Source organism: Opisthorchis viverrini, assembly GCF_000715545.1.
Source record: "Opisthorchis viverrini unplaced genomic scaffold opera_v5_395, whole genome shotgun sequence".
In the NCBI taxonomy this organism is placed as follows: Eukaryota; Metazoa; Platyhelminthes; class Trematoda; order Opisthorchiida; family Opisthorchiidae; genus Opisthorchis; species Opisthorchis viverrini.
The window spans coordinates 171,038-183,575 of NW_008752054.1; the positions used below are offsets into that span (position 1 = coordinate 171,038).

General features: G+C 45.1%; 1 protein-coding gene across 1 annotated transcript in view; it reads right to left on the reverse strand.

Annotated features, from left to right (window-relative positions):
- Positions 1 to 7,695: 7,695 nt before the first annotated feature.
- The window catches only part of T265_10689 (hypothetical protein), a gene marked incomplete at both ends in the record, with an annotated part of 51,486 nt that continues 46,643 nt past the window's right edge, over positions 7,696 to 12,538 (reverse strand). Inside the window, one exon of the mRNA XM_009177144.1 lies at positions 7,696 to 10,173. Within this exon, the coding sequence (XP_009175408.1) occupies positions 8,986 to 10,173 (1,188 nt within the window). The remainder of the gene's footprint in view (positions 10,174 to 12,538) is intronic.

A 12,538-nucleotide genomic window follows, 5' to 3' on the forward strand; every position in this document is an offset into this window, starting at 1 on the left:
GTTAATACCAGTGCTAGTGATTTTGTCTGACCAATAGAAAGGCAACTGTTCTCAGTATGATATTTTTAATAAACTCTTTCATGTAAGCTTTGTATTGCTTGAGGCCTATCGTTCAGTTGGCATCAGCCACAGGAAACAACGCAACACGAATTGGCCAGTGAACATGACTTCTACTTAGGAGATCGTTACCACCAGAATACTTACTTTATGCGTTGGGTACTGTTTCCAGTTTGCCAGCCGCGTTCATTAGTGATATTTTGATGATCGAGTTAAAGGGTTTCTTTCATTTCAGAACGTCACAACTAGATGAACACTTCGCACAAAGAAGGCCGTGCACGCATATGACCAAAAAGCCCGACAAAATCTAACCTTTCTTCTCATCCAAGTTGTCCGTCGACTTTCCTCAGTCGTGCTGGATGAGCGCGTGCTGGCCGGTTGATCAAAGTAGATTACATTTAGCTAGCTGATTAGGCGCCATTGCCCACAAGCCACATGCTAGTCGTTTGCTCCAGCTGAGGTCCTCTTCGCTGTATTGTGCAACCACCAATAGCTTCCTTCACTTTATTGTGGCTCAGTGGTAGGCGTTATGGTGAGCTGCTCAAAACACGAATCGATGAAAAACTCTCTGGCAACTCCCCGTAGCCGGCGATAGCAAACCCGGTGTAATTTGCCGTTTTTCAACATAAAAACTTTGCTGAGCACACCTTACTTTCCCAAAACCTCATACAGAGTATCCGAATATAGTGACCAGGACTACCGTCATGGTTACGCAAAATAAAAATCCTCGGGGTCCCAGAACACAGCATTCGGTATTCATCTAGGCGAGCAGAAGATACAAAGTAGAATTTTACTATAGAGGCGATACTGTGGCATATTTGGCATCCCAGAGAATAATGCAGGCTCTAGCGAGCTCAGTGAACAATTTCAGCCGCAGACCTGCCTAAAAATTTCGTCAGTGTCGAGCCATTAACTTTTACCGCAATTAGCAATATCTTATATCGTGGGGCACTGTTTTCCCAAATTCTGACGGTTGGTGTCCTTGAAGGTTCGCTTACCTCAACAAATCAGCCACGTCGATAATTATCGGGATAATGTCACACGGACATTCTTGACTTCGAGGTGATAACCTTGCAAAGCTTGTAGTTTATGACAGATCAATTCCACTCGGTGAGTGCTGAGCGGTGACCTAGCACAAAAATAACATATGCCACTCAAGTACATAAAACCTACATAGGAAATAGGCCGATAGCCTTCACATTGAGGGAACGGAACGGAGAACCAGCGAGTAACCCAACAATGGCATCTGAAGGCTACAGAAAACACCAATCACGCCTGTATTTGCTTCCGGCAGCCTCATCACATCCAAACGTGGCAAGGCGTAGATAAGGACGGCCTCTAACTAAATTGGTCCTTATGGAGAAGAAAGTTTGTCATCTTTTGCACAAGACAAGTCCCATCAGCTCACTGAGGCCACGCGGCATCCATCCAAGGATCCTCAAAGAAACGTCTCTTACACTGGCAAGGCGTTTCTCCCCGGTGTCAGTCGTTAGACGACGAGGAAGCCCCACTGAGACAAATCGCCCGTCTAGTGCCCAGCAATTACAAACGTATCGGCCCCATTAGCAGAAACCAAGGGCCCGTTAACCGCACAGTGCTGTTAGCTACAAAACCGTTGACTAGAGTGAAACTTTCTGCTCCAGAATGTTCCTCAAACCAAAAACTATCCTAATCTACGTTCAAATTTTGCAGCTCACAAAATTCCATTGTCCACCGAAGCAATCATGCCTCTGACTTGAAAAGTATGGTGGGATAATTTCCCAGCACCACTGAGACCCTATGATGTCTAAGCGGGGCTCGAAAGTTTGAACTGGTACTATGAACTCAATCGGCCGACTGCTTTAATCCGTTAGGGTCACGCCATAGCCTTCGAAATCTCGATTCCATTGTGCGAATACTGTACGCCCAAGAACCGTGTAAGGCAGTTGGACACAGTCTGAAGCGGGTTGTCTTAAATCAGCTCAGTGCCAAAAAACTTGATATCCTCAAAGTACCACTGAATCCTCCTTTAGAGTTCTTGCCTGTCCAAAGTGGCTGTATCTGTGGGCAGCCTCATCCAAAATAACAAAAAGCTAACGTCAGATGCCATATTTTTCGAGTTATAAAAAGGCATTCCATCATGTTTCGCAAATTCCGCCACACTACAAGCTAGTCGAAGACGAAATCCTTCGCTGAAATAAGGCGCTCCAATCGGACAGAAAATTCCGTGTGATAGTGGATTCATCTACTCTTTGGCACTGGCCCCTTCTAGAATTCCTGAGGGTTCCGTTTTTATATTTCTTCTGTTCCTAATCTAGGTAAACCATCTTCACGATTTGTTAACAGGTTCATATCGATTTACTGCGCACAACTTGCAATCTTGGAGTTTCAACACAAACACCCTCCAAATGGTTACCGCTGCTGAAAAGGGGTGATCGCTGGAGTTTCGTCTCCTTTGAAATAACGGAAATTACGTCCTTTGGATGACACCCATCCGACGTCTTTATTGTGCAGGTTGATAATGGGTCGGAAGACGTTTCGAGGATAGATGCTGAAAGTATCTATATGGCCCACTTTAAACATGTACTTCCCACATCACGAAAAATCGCCTCGAAAAGCATTCGCCGTTCTACGGACGGTTCCGTGCACGTTTCCCTGTATTATTCATGTGGGCTCTGAGATAGGCCATGGGGGTTGCGTCTGAACACTGCCCGAATATGCCTACGAATTTGTGTATTAAGGACGCAAGAGTAAAATTGCTTTCAGTGGGCGTGCCCAACGAGCTGTTAAAATTTTTATCGGCATCAAATCCGTTGACTATGAAATGCGTCTCGCAGAGCTCGCCCTCGTTCCTCAGAGTATTGTCGCCCCGAAAGCACGTCATACTTATGTGCCCTGTTTGAACAAGGCTCAGCCAACAGGTTTTTTACTGTTGACCCAACTAGCACACGGTTAGAACGAGGTGGGAAGATTTTCAGGCTTAGAGCGCACCCCTATTTTACACAATAATTTTCCTCGTTTTGGGTAGTTGATACGTGGAATGATCTTTCTCACGTGGTTGTTCACGATGAATCTGGTACCCATTTTAATACATTTTAGGCGCTTTTTATGAGTCATGTGGCTGGTATACTTACCACTCTTCGCTGAAGGCTTTAAGATGTGTTCTTCGGGCGAACGGCAGCCATTGAACGAGAGGAACGAACCCGACCCTGAAATTTGGGCAAGCGCCTCGATCCTTTGTCTCACTCTGTGGATCCATGAGCCTGGAAAGGGAATACTCTTAATGGTTTCTGCGCGGCCCGGCCGGTGGTCTAGAACCTGGGTGTGTATGGTTCAGTGACAGAAAATAGTGAAGGTTTTGTGCGCCCATTTAATTAAAGATGGCTTGATAAATGAATTTTTGCGTACGGAAAATTGTGTCGCTGTGTTGCTGAACGGCTGTGATTATACTATAATCCAAGCAGACATGGCCTTAACGGGATTTTGCTTGGCGAGCATCTGATTTCACTGAGATGGCGACGCGAGAAAATCTAGAAGTGTTGTTTATTGGATTTATTATTCAAGGTTGGTGTAAAAGAAGGCTGTTGCCAAAAATAGCAGCCAGAAGGGAGCTGTTTCGTGTGTGAGACAAAACGAAAGGCTAAAGCGAATAAGCATCCGTCTAGGGTCAAATAGTGAGGGGGCGAGTGGATAAGCTCAACTTAGACGTATTTTGGGCCCATCGGAAAACATATGGCGTAAGCTGTGGCGCTGAATAGTGTCTGGCTTCCCCAACAGGAATGTGGGGGCAATAAAAATTCAGTCTCTCACTTAAGAGGATATATTTGGGAATGGGGATTTTATTCAATGTACGATGCAGAGGCAAAGAAAAACATCTTGTCTGACATCGGTTTGATGTGCCTTAAACAAGAGCAAATTGACTTATGTATGTTATAGGAGAAGCGAAATAAACGGGGTGGTTGCCCGCAATGGAAGTCCGTCAATGGGTCAGGAGGTGTAGGAGACCTAGTTTTAACTCAAGCCGTCTCGACTAAAGGGGACAGAGCTCAAGTGATGGGTAGCTTAGTTGATGTCAGAAATAAAGACTTAGAGAAAGATCACTTGACATTCCTTTAAGTGGTTCAGCATACCCGATCATGGCGCGAGGAGCGTTCAGGACTGTGCTTCGCGAACGTAAGCACGGGCTCAGATCACTTGTCACCACGCATGGTTGGAAAAACTAAAGGACCGAGAGCTCTCCAAACCTAGGAAGAGTGGAGATTGACGTCATGTCAAGGTTAAGCCTCCAAGAAGAAATATTGGTGCGATAGTAGAGGACATGAAGTTCTCGAACAGAACAAAATAGGCCGGATTTGTTAGAGCAGAAACAGTCCGGCCCAGATTGAACATTAAATGTAGTCTGGAATGCGTACGTCATTTTAGTATCGTAATTAAAAAGGGACCCATGTGTGGTGAAGTCAGTGAAGTAATGGGTGTGAGACGAATAGTAGAAGACCATAAATGCCACCCGGAACAAATGTGTGAAGGGTTTAAGTGTCTATGAGGACAGAACTCGGATGAAGTGAACCATGACAGAACTATGACACCGTTGCCTGTACAGTAGGGTTTACAGAGGAGTGTATGGTAGGCGAATTTACCGAAAATCCTATAGGGGTCAAGACTTATAAGAATGATATAAATGGAATGGTGCACAGGCGGACAGTGATGACGTAAATCCAGGTGACAAATGATAGTGCCTGGCACAAATATCATATTGTGGATTATTCAAGGTATCGGCGGCGGGATGATAATCGGTGGTCGACAAGGTCCTCAAGGGTACCGAAATGCACGCAAGTGCGTTGGGTGCGAAATAGCCGTGCCTGTTCAGGGGCCTGAATGATATTTTTGGATGATAGGGTGCCCGTAACCATGGTAGCAATTGACTAGGTTTTGAAATGATTGCGGGAGAATACAGAAACGCCTGAGCCAGCAGTTCCCGGAATGGGGGGAAGGCACCGTCGGTGCCTTGGAAGTTGAAGTTTTGCGGGCGGCAAAGCTAAAGATTGATGTCATAATGCGGACAGCCTGATTTATTTTGTCAGTAGATGTAATTGTCACGGAACTAGCAGGGGACAGTGAGAAAAATGTCTGGAAGGGGGATGACTAAGTATTTCATATCGCGTCTACGTTGTTCAATTTAATGTGTCGTGATTCAGTACTGTGGGACATTCCCGTTTGAAATCGTCTAGCTCAACAATCATATGCAACGTAAAACTTTTCCCTAGATTTCTAAGGAAAAAAGGTATAGCTGTTACGCTGATTTTGATTATCGTGTTGAATATCCTCTTGTGATACGGGAACGGTATCTCAATATCTCTAATTGTTGGAATATGTGCCTACTACAACATTCTGGTAGTATTCACTCCGGGTGCGCAGAACTGTGGAGGTCACCTTTTGGGGGCAACGAAGTAAGATTTGTAGACAGTGGGGAGTTTTCAACTGTTCTCATATATTGGAAAGTCGTAGCACCAGTTAACTTTCTGGGGAAAACTCAGGCCTTTCTAACGGGAATTTTTAGTTCGAAGTATCCAGTGACCGCGATATTGCATCCGTTTGAACAACTCGCTGTCCTCGAATGGCTACTTTTTATCACCATTCGTTTTCCTTTCTGTCCTTTTTTCCATCCTTATACTTTCACGCAATTCTCTATTTTGTTAACATATTTTCCTCGTGGGTTTCACTCCTGCAGATCTCAGCTTTATGACCAAGACCTGTTCCCTTTGCACCACCCTTGCTGGCAAATTCTGCATGGCGCACGACAAATTATGGTTGCTCACAAGCTGCATCCCCTCATCAATGACCCATACACTCAGTCAAAATTGAGAATCTAGAAAACGAGAACCTAAATTGAACGAACTGACGAATCGCACTTTTCCTGCTCCAGGCTGCGGGACTCTGCTGTTGCGGAAGCCGCTGAGGTTAGTCGTGCCGCATGGGCGTATCGTTCTACGGTCAGTGAAAACGTGCCCACTTGACTCGCTAACCCGTGAATGTCACCTCTACGATGTTGTTTATGCAACATCCTCTGGACAGTCTCAAGGAGGGTGCTACCCCCCCCCCCCAAAAAAAAAACATTTCTGTATCTCTTATGCATCCACAGCTTCGAATCTGCAGCAACAATTTCCCGCAGGGCTTCAGGCGTTCTTGGTTGTTGATCTGTTCGCCGAGCTTGGTAGTTGGACTGCAATCCAACCAACCAGTCCATGCAACCACAGAACAAACCTGTCGAGCGACATATCCCCATCTCATGCTCGACCTGAACATGCGACTTTCGTCACTTTTCGCACCGTCAATTCCTTCTTCGCCAGCTTATTTATTTCATCAGTTGGTATTAGCAAACCGATTCCGAGCAAACTGATGATACTACGACAAAAAGTGGAATGGTTACTTTGGGGCGCTTCGACATGCCGGTAACATCACTGGGTTCGGCCCAGACACAACGTATGGAACCTTGGGAGGAATCAGGCTGGAAGACGGACAAGGCACACTATGTAATAGGCTAGCTACATTCGCATCATACTGCCACTGTACTCACAGAATTTCACTGACAAGCCCAAAATAGGATGGAAAGCGTCGTATGGCACCTACACCGATTTGTGACACACAAGTGTACCAGCGACATATAATGGGATCGGTGGACAACCGGGTGACTAGTGACGGTAAACTTCAAATGATAAAACGAGCCAAAAGCACCCCTCTCAACAAATGATCTCTCCAAATCTATGGCTCCCAACATCCTGTTACAAGCGCAACAGGAAGGTGAATCGATCCAGATTTGTACATAAAAAGCAGTAAAACCACAATATATACTCGACCTGGTGACTAAACAGGAAACCTAAGCTGCAAAGAACCAACTGCAACAGAGAAAAAGCAACGGTCACATGAACGAAACTAAGAATCCAACCGGTCCCAAGACTCAGCAGAAGCCAGTAAGACTTGGGCGTAGGCCGAAATGAACGTCTGACGAGCGATCGATGGAAGCATGTTCAACCCAACACGTGTATTCGGCCGAAACAACAATCTTTAGTGCTACACCCATTTGCATATAAAAATAAACTCTGCTTTGGCAATGCTGTTCCGTAATCAGCCAAAGTTCAGCGTGGCCTTCGAGTGAAACGTCAACAACCAGGGTACTAGATTGAAGCAAGTAATTTGTTCCATCTCCCGGTTGAGGGTTTGACTGATGAGTAAATAATAAGGTTAACCTCGAGCACCCGGACATAGTGCAGAAGACTTATGGTGCTCAAAGTATACCTAGTCACCTTGTCATCTGACCTATAGTCAACCAAACTTTATAAACTGGAAGACCTACAAATTCCAACGCAATAAATGTTCTTTTTAACGGCTTATTTGCCAAGCACATGGTAGTTATCTTTTACAGCACTCAATCTTTTCTTGCCGGGTGTTCCCTGCGGTTGATAATTTTCGATCAAGCCACTGCATCCCAGAAGATACGAAGGCTACCCAGTCGCGTATTCATAGAGACTAGGTTAAGACCAGTCGATACTACAGTCGTATGAATTGGCTGGGCGTCACAAGTTTGGGAGAGCTCCTGGAAACCTGTGTAGTCGAACCCACGTGTGCACCCAGTACTGTAACGAAATCAAGAAGTCCAACGCAAGGGTAGCGGTGCATGATTGATAAGATGAGAAAAGAAAGCATGACCAAGGTTCACCCCAACCAAAAATAGGTAGGCATGTACATTTAGCACAACGCAACTAGATAACCTACCGTTTGTGAGAGATAATAGTTTATCAGACTATGCACGAGGTCCAGTGTGTGTGCGTGAAAACGTCAAATCAGATGAGACAAATGTTCACCAGGAGCGCAGCAGACGAGTACATAGAAGTTAGGAAACTCGATACGACAAATAGCTAAATTAACTGCGGACAATGGAGCACTGATAATGAACACGATTATGAAGGGCCGTGTCGAAGAGCAAGAGAAAGGGCGGAGGAGATTAAGTTGGGGGACGTTTTTGATGGAAGGGAATAAGAAACAATATGCATTCGTTATACAGAGACTATGTATAATAGAGTACAAGAAAAACCAAACCCATTGCGGTTGGGTAAATATGCACGCATAAACCAGCTGAATGCTTGAAATAGCACGAAAGAATTATTTTTAGTATTTATATGCACACGCTACAGGTATTTCACAACTAAACGGAATCGAAAGAGGGAAGTGCTCGAAATTAAATACACGATTTATGCAACATTGGGTACGAGAAGCCGAGTCAGACGAACACAGGCACACACGCGCGCGCGGAGATTAAATTTTGGGATTATGATGGAGTCTATGGTGGTCGCCGGGCAACTAGATGTTGACAGAACAAGTAAGAAAAGAAGTCGAGTAGAACCGAGTCCACCTACAAGGATTTACAGTTGTATACACGTGATGATCACAAGATTTGACAATTGAACAGAAACTTCTGATATACACACGGCAATAAAAGAGGAACCGAGGATAAAACGGTGAACGGTGGACAGGTGTGATATGCTAATTACTGCATTTATCTGTTTCGAGGAAAAGGGAGAAAGAAATGAAGAGCTGTATTGCCAAGACATTATGGTCCGTCAAATCAAAAGAGAGGAACGTGAACGATCAGTAATCAAGTCAGGGTGAGTGGAAAGAAGAGTTGACAAGACTGCCGGAGATAGACAGATGTACATGAATTCGGGGGTGGGGGGAATATGTTGGCGGCGGTGTCTGAAATGCGGTAACGTGAACATTGTGGAAAGAAGACAAAGGTTGGGTGCAGTAGAGTATGACAGAAGACGTTGTTTCAAACAGCCTAAGAACCTCATGGGTAGGAGAATGTGAGGAAACAGTCTGTCAAGATGATTGGCAAAAAAGTATGGGTGTGAATTCGGTTCACTAGCCTGCCTAACTGACGCTCAAGTTGTATCTTCAAGTTCCCGGCAGAGAAAGTGATGCGGAATCGGGGGATTGTCCAACAACTGGGCCGTTGCCAACAGGCGAGCCACTTGGCTGTTCGTATTCGATTGGTGCAGGACACTTGTACTTCTCATTCCAGTTTGATGCCTCAGGGGAGGATGATGCTCCTCCAGTTGTCTGATTTGGGCTTAAATCAGGACAAGAGTTTTCAGAACCGCTGATTCCGACAGCCAGATCATGTTGTGTATCACAGACGTTTTCATCCAAGTGAGTTCTTGGAGAGGCATTATCTTGTTCATTGGGAAGAAAACTATTCGCTTCATTGTTTCCAAGTGTTGTGGCCGCCAACCTGCTAGATAGGTCAGACACACTACCACCAGTGTCGGATGTAGACACACGAGGTTTCCGTGGCTTAGACCTACGTGATAATGCCAGACGTTCTTGGTTGAACGATCCGTAGGGGAAATAGCTGAAGGAAGCTGAGTGGCATGTTTGATGGTAATAATGCTGCGGGTGATTGGATCTATTCAATCCCGATTTCGGTGCCCTCACAGCCATCTCACTGGCTGTAAGCAACGGAGGTAATATTGATGCAGGTGCACCGCACATTCCACCATTGTTTCGAATATGGTTTCCTGCGGCCACAGTTACTGATACATCCACTTGTGAGTTAGATGGTGTATTGTGTACCGGTGGGGGCGAAGGTGCATTAAGATCCAAAACAAAGTGAGATTGATTCGATTTCATGTAGTGTTTCTCCATTTTGTTGATAATATGTTTACCGTATGTGTACTTCCGCAAACTGTTCAGATGTGGTCGGATCTGATTCATCAGTTCCTTGCGAATGGGTTGCTCCGCGACATCCAGCATCTTCTGTACCACATAATTGGCATATTGATCTTTCATCATCATACATAAGATTGAGGTATTTCCATGCGGTTCATCTGCACTTCCACCGCCATCACTGCTGCCGCTCAATGCAAGGAAATCACCCGACCTAGGTCGGTCATTGGGATCGGTTGGATAATTGCTCTCCAAAACCTCGTTGATCAGAGACTGACGCTCAGCTCGTGTAGCATTGGCCACGGCCTTCTCGACTACATTACTGGCGAACTTGTGAACACTCAGTTCTGCTACACGGCCCTTAATCAGATCAACTATTCGACTCTTGTCTTCGGTCTTTCCATGCTCCAGGACATGCTGGAAGTGGACGGTAAATAGAATACAAAAAATTAGGGTAACGCAACGACCATAAAGGACAAAATAGGACCAAGGCAACAAACAAGGGGACGGGAAAAAAATCATTCTGGGGGTAGATTTCCGAATGATGGAAAGAAACTGCAGGTCTCGGTTTACCTATTTCAGGGAGGTTTAGTGTGAATTACGGTGAATGCTCAATACAGAAAACCACATGAAAGGAACAACACCCAGGGATATGGGTTGTCCGTTATTCGGGTGTCTTGTTGATGTGCATCAACTACCTAGGATGAACCAATGCTCATGCCTTCATATAAACTGTGTCAATCAGGTGAGCGCGTGGACACCGATAATTCCTTTTGGGTTGTCGACACTGTGATCCAATTGACTGACTGGTATTTGATCACTACAGTCAACTCACAGACTGATAGTCGTTTTTTGAAACTTCATCCTGAGAGCGAAGCCAATCTACGCTAGAAAAACAAAAACCAAAACGCAACTGTTTTATTCCTTTTGGAAATCACCAGTAGTACGCAACTTGCGACCTCCCAGCTGGTAGCTATAGACTAGACCGTTCGTCCATTAGCTGATCGGTTCGCAGGTAGACAGTGTGTAGTGTCGCCCATCGCAAGGTCACACGTTGACTGGCTCTTCGAGTGACTTCGAAGCACGGTATGTTCAACTTATGAGGCGTTTTCCTGCCTGGGCAGACTACCTATACTTTGGGAATAACATGAGGTATTTTGCGCTTTGTCGCTTCGAACCAGAATGTATTAAACCTAGTCACGAAGCGAATAGCCTTCCCCATTCTTCCTCGCACCAGCCAGGTAACAATAGCAGCTTCAGAGACGGTTATTGAAATCATTATAATGACAGCAGCAAGGACAGACGAAAGAACGCCTGTTACGACAGTAGGGGGAGTCGTGGCGACGTAGACAACTTTTAGGACGCAGTTTAAGAAAGCACAGAATAATTGCGAATTTAGCCGCATCCATCTTGAAGGTAAACGAAGCAGCAGGTTACTCATTGAGCTCGAGATTGATCGTAGGAGAACGGTGAACTTCAACAATTTAGAAGGCCCACATAAAAATACGATGAAGAACATATTGATGTACGGTTGGGAAGTTGTAGTCACCTATCCACTATTCAACGTATGTATCCTTGTAGCTGCATGAAGAAAAACCCCGATGTTAACCCATGGAGTTGGAGTGGCAAATCACAAAATCTTGTCATGAGTTTGGCGATGGTATGTTCCTGGACGACTGCGAACTGTCTATCGCTCGATCAATTCAACCGCAAAGAACGGATGCTCTTTTAGAAAGGAGTCGATTAAGCTGGAAGACAAATTCTTAATCTCGATAGCTATATTAGTCCTGGTGACGCAGACGATAAAATCCTCTTCGGGAATGTGTAGACGTGACACCAGATTGCCTGTAAAAGTTAACTGTAAATGTCATGGTTGTATGCAATGTGGTGGCTCACTCCATACCGTCAGGTAAAAAAAACTGGCCGCCATTAGTTGTGGGCGTTAAAAAGCTGTTTGAGCACTAGCGGTTTCGGAGCATTGTCTGAGTGTGGTTGGAACATCGGGTCAGTGGGGCTGAGGCGGTTCGGATGGCTCTCGAAGTAACTAGCGCACGATAGATAGGTAAGTGACCCTCCATGGGTTGCGGATGCTTGGTCACGAGTTTCATATGCCATTCCATCAATCAACTTCCTCGTACAGCTATTTTGCACAACCATGCGGAGGTTAGAAAATGGTTAGGGGAAGTCAACTCATGATTTGACACCATAGTGTGAAAGCTAGTTAGTGTAATTTCTCTGAATGATGATGGTGATACGGGATACATTATGGCTTAGTCGCACGCTCAGCTGCGTGCATTCATCCAAGTTGTTCCCTTCAATGCATAGGTATCCACTCCCACCTCTTGGATTGTTCGCGAACGAAAGTGTCATCATCAACATCGACAGCATAACATCAGTGTTCAACACTGATACTACTCTGTCGTAAGTGTGGCGGCTAGAAAGACTGCGCAACACTTAACAGTTTACATTTGGTAACAAAGAGCCTCTGTCGTAAGTGTGGCGGCTAGAAAGACTGCGCAACACTTAACAGTTTACATTTGGTAACAAAGAGCGAGAGTTCCTGAGTAAGCAACCGGATTACGTGGGCTAGCTTAACCATGCTAAATCACCTGAGTTTCGGTTGAAAACTATCTGTTCCAATCAGGCAACTAGAATAGCAGAGAACGCTGCGCCATTCGAATTATTCCACGTAAAGTTTCGGTGAAAGGTGCGGTAACAAGTATGATAAATCAAGCGCTTTTAAAACGGAAATGAGTGCAACTTGGACAAAGTTATTCGATGT